The sequence below is a fragment of the Priapulus caudatus genome, unplaced genomic scaffold (assembly GCF_000485595.1).
Source record: "Priapulus caudatus unplaced genomic scaffold, Priapulus_caudatus-5.0.1 Scaffold322, whole genome shotgun sequence".
Classification (NCBI taxonomy): Eukaryota; Metazoa; Priapulida; class Priapulimorpha; order Priapulimorphida; family Priapulidae; genus Priapulus; species Priapulus caudatus.
The window spans coordinates 181,652-185,525 of NW_014577383.1; the positions used below are offsets into that span (position 1 = coordinate 181,652).

The 3,874-nt window shown below is 55.4% G+C and overlaps 1 protein-coding gene across 1 annotated transcript in view; it reads left to right on the plus strand.

Annotated features, from left to right (window-relative positions):
• The window catches only part of LOC106809007 (neuroglian-like), a 13,928-nt gene extending 10,174 nt beyond the window's left edge, over positions 1 to 3,754 (plus strand). The window contains exons 5-6 of the mRNA XM_014811946.1: positions 2,748 to 2,991; positions 3,546 to 3,754. Of these exons, the coding sequence (XP_014667432.1) occupies positions 2,748 to 2,991; positions 3,546 to 3,754 (453 nt within the window). The remainder of the gene's footprint in view (positions 1 to 2,747; positions 2,992 to 3,545) is intronic.
• The last annotated feature ends 120 nt before the right edge of the window (positions 3,755 to 3,874 follow it).

Below are 3,874 nucleotides of genomic sequence, written 5' to 3' on the forward strand. Positions count from 1 at the left end.
TTTTTCATGAACCACAGGTTGGCAGGTCTGTGACCGGCGCGACGAGAAGGCGCTCGATCGAAAAACCCATTTTATATTAATTAAATTTATAACTTTTTGGGGGGTAAATGAAATTACTCATTAAAATATTTAATTATGCATTGTGTAAACTAATTCTCCCATTCGTGCTCCTGCTGATTGAACCCCTTGTCATTGTAAACATTGGCACATCATGTGCAGTAACCATATATACACCATTGATTGTAGTACTATAACGTACGTTGCGTTACTTATAACGGTGTGCTACTATAAACGTATTGTTCTGCATACGTATGGTGGCATACTAGTGAACACGTATGTTCGTTACTATTAACGTCATTCGTGCGTACTATAACGTACTGTGTTTGTGTTTTCCTAGGACCCCCGGGGATCCCTCCGGAGGGCCGACGTACCTGCTACACTTGTGACGTGAACGACAGCCCGTCATCATGCTGCAGCGCGGCAAGTGCCAACTGACTCGCCCATACGCCCTGCTTCCACATTTCCAGTACCATGCGCCGACTTCAGACCCGGGGAGTGGTCAGGGACGTCCCGCCTCTACGGGGGATCGCCGTCAGTTGAGTGCTTGAACGGGTTTGGAGTAGCGCGCGGGGTGTGTGGGAACCGGGCTGTTTTAGGTGTGTGGTATCTGCACTGGTAGATGGTGCAAGGGCTGACACTATCATGTGTTAACAACACACGAGAGCGTAGTTGTAGCCGAGAGCTAGTAGTTGGCGAATATTTTGAGTGATCACTTAATTCAGGGCCAGTGTTGCAAGCGTTCATATCTCGCAGTATTAACAAGTTGTCAAGCCTGCAGGCAGGCCAAGCACATAGGCAGTGCAGGCATCCAGGGCAGATACAGATCAGGCAGCGCATGCTGCTAGGACAGAGCAGACATCGACAGGCAGGCATTGTGTGTATAGGTGTCTACCTAGTACTATGTCATGATTGGTGTATATATATATATATATATATATATATACACACATGCATGACATAGGTGTGTATATATATATATATATATAATTATATAATATATATATAGTATATTCATGATGTGTGGTGTGTGTGTGTTTGCAGCGTTGCGAGTATCGTGTAACTGCCTCCGTGGAGTAACACACCTTCCCGTTGCTCGCGTGTAGTAACGACGAAAGGTCAGAGCGTGCCTATGCAGCGAGACGTGACTTGTGTGCAGATCGTCGCCGCCGCCGCCGGTGCGCACAAACCCTTACCAAGCGTGAAGGGCAACCGGCACCGACCCCAACAACCAGGTCATCAGCTGGACGCGTACGTGCCTCACCATGCTCCACTGCGCTGTTCCCGCCCGCCACCCCACCTATCACTTTGGGACCACCCCCTCTCGTCCTCCGTCGCTTTTGCACCTCCACCAACGTGAATGCGGCAACGGCACGACCCCAATCAAACCTGGTCATAAAGCTGGACAGTACGTGCCTCACCCATGCCACTGCGCGCGCGCCCGCCCCGCCAGCCCACCTATCACCACCACCCTCGCCCGCGCTACAAACCCCAGCCAACGTGAAGGGCAACGGCAACCGACCCAAAACAACCCTGGGTCATAAGCTGGACGGTATGTGTAGGGACCTCCGCACCTGCCATCCATGCCGCGCCTCCACGCTCACCACGCATCCAACCCCCCTAATCACCCTCACCCACCCCCCTCGCCAACCCCCCGCCTGCCAACCCAACCCCTCGGCCCGCGCCACAAACCCCACCAACGTGAAGGCAACGGCAACCCGACCCCAACAACCTGGTCAATAAGCGCTGGACCGTACGTGGCCTCAACCATGCTTGCGCGCCCACACGCCACCCCACCAATTACCACCCCTCCCACACTACCACGTATGCCCCCTCCCACACTCCCATCTTGCCCTCTGGTCCCTCCCACACTCCATCTTGCCCTCCGGTCCTCCCACACCCATCTGCCCTCGGTCCCTCCCACACACTCCATCTTGCCTCCGGTCCCTCCCACACTCCATCTTGCCCTCGGTTCCCTCCCACACCGTCCATATCTTGCCTTCGCGTCCCTCCCACACTTCCATCTTGCTCCCGTCCCCATCCCACACTCCAATCTTGCGCCCTCGGTCCCTCCCACACTCCATCTTGCCCTCGTCCCTCCCCAGACTCCATCTTGCCCTCGGTCCTCCTCCCACCACTCCATCCTTGCCTCGTCCCTCCCACACTGCCATCTTGCCCCACTCCTATCTCTAGACCCAGCTTGATACGATTCCCCCTCCACCTCCCACCACATCTCCCCGCTCCCTCCCACATCCCACCACCCCCTCCCCTCCCACACCCATCACCCCCCCCTCCCTCTCTACCTCCCACCACACCCCTCCCCGTCCCACCTCCACCACATTTTCCCACTCCCCTCCCACATCACACCACGCCCCCTCCCCTCCCACATCACACCACGCCCCTCCCCTCTCAACCGTCCGCACCACATCTCCCCCTCCCTCCACATATCAACCCACGGCCCCCTCCCTCCCACATTCCAGCCACATCTCCTTCCCCTCCCACATCCCACGCACGCCCCCTCCCCTTCCACATCCCACCACGCCCCATCTTCCCACATCCCACCGCTGCCGTCCTCCCCTCCCACACCCTGCCCCATCCCCCCCTCCCCTGCCCCATACTCGCGACGCGTCGTCCCGTCCCGCGCTCATTCCCCGTCTGAACAACGTTCACTTGTCTTGCCTCGTCCGCAGCCGATGGACCGCGCGGAGCACAACGGGCCGGGATTCTTCTACCAGCTGAAGTACCGCAAGCACGACGACGACAACCCCGACGGAGAGTGGACGGTGGTCAACATCACGGACCCGGACAATAGCTCGCTGACCGTCGAGCCGACCGACACCTACCAGCCGTACGACATCGAGGTCATGGCGTTCAACGACAAGGGCCCCGCGACCCTGCCGCCGATACAGATGGTCGGATACTCCGGCGAGGACAGTGAGTAGTGGCGCCACCTGCCTTTGTCGCGTCGTTAGCGGTCGGTTGTCGACGGGAACGACGGGTTTAGAGGAGAACGTTCATATTAAATTGTCGTATTAATGTCATGTTAAATAATACTATTACTGGTAAATGATCAGTAATATCGTGATTCAAAAATACAAAAAATAATGAGAATTATTGATAATATTTTGGGTGATTTTTTTTTTAAAGCATGATTTGGTTTGTAGCGTATGTTTGTGGCTGAATAGTGTAGCATCGTGTGGATGTTCGTAAACGAATTGCACTGCCTGTAGGCAGGTATCAACCTCCACGCTTGAGTCTCGAGTATTCATGATAGTAATTCGTGTCGGTATATACGATTAGCCGGGCCATCTATATATTATGTCAACTCACTGCCCCTCGTAAACATGGTTGTCCCTCGCGACGGCGTTGCTAGGTTTGTAGTTGTCCGCGGCGATGGCGTTGCCGCGTCTGTGGTTGCCATGGGGATGGCATTGCCGTGTCTGTGGTTGCCGTGGCGACGGCTTGACGGCGTCTGCGCTTGCTTTCAGAGCCGACGGTCGTGCCTCAGAACTTCAACGTGACGGCCGTGCTCGGCCCCAGGACGGCCGAGTTTGTCTGGGACCCAGTAGATGGCAGTGTGGAGAACATCAAGGGAGCATTCGTCGGTTACAAGGTACGCGAGAGCTGGAAGCGGGGAAATGCAGTAACGCGAGGCGGGGGAGATGACGAGAGCAGGACGAGTGCGGAGAGAAGATGACGAGAGAGGAGGGAGGAGACAGTAGGGCCCCCGGAGAGAGGAGAAAGAGAGATGAGAGAGAGCTAGAGGAAATGAGAGTTAGTGATGAGAGAGATGAGAGATAAATGTGAGAGAAAGTGA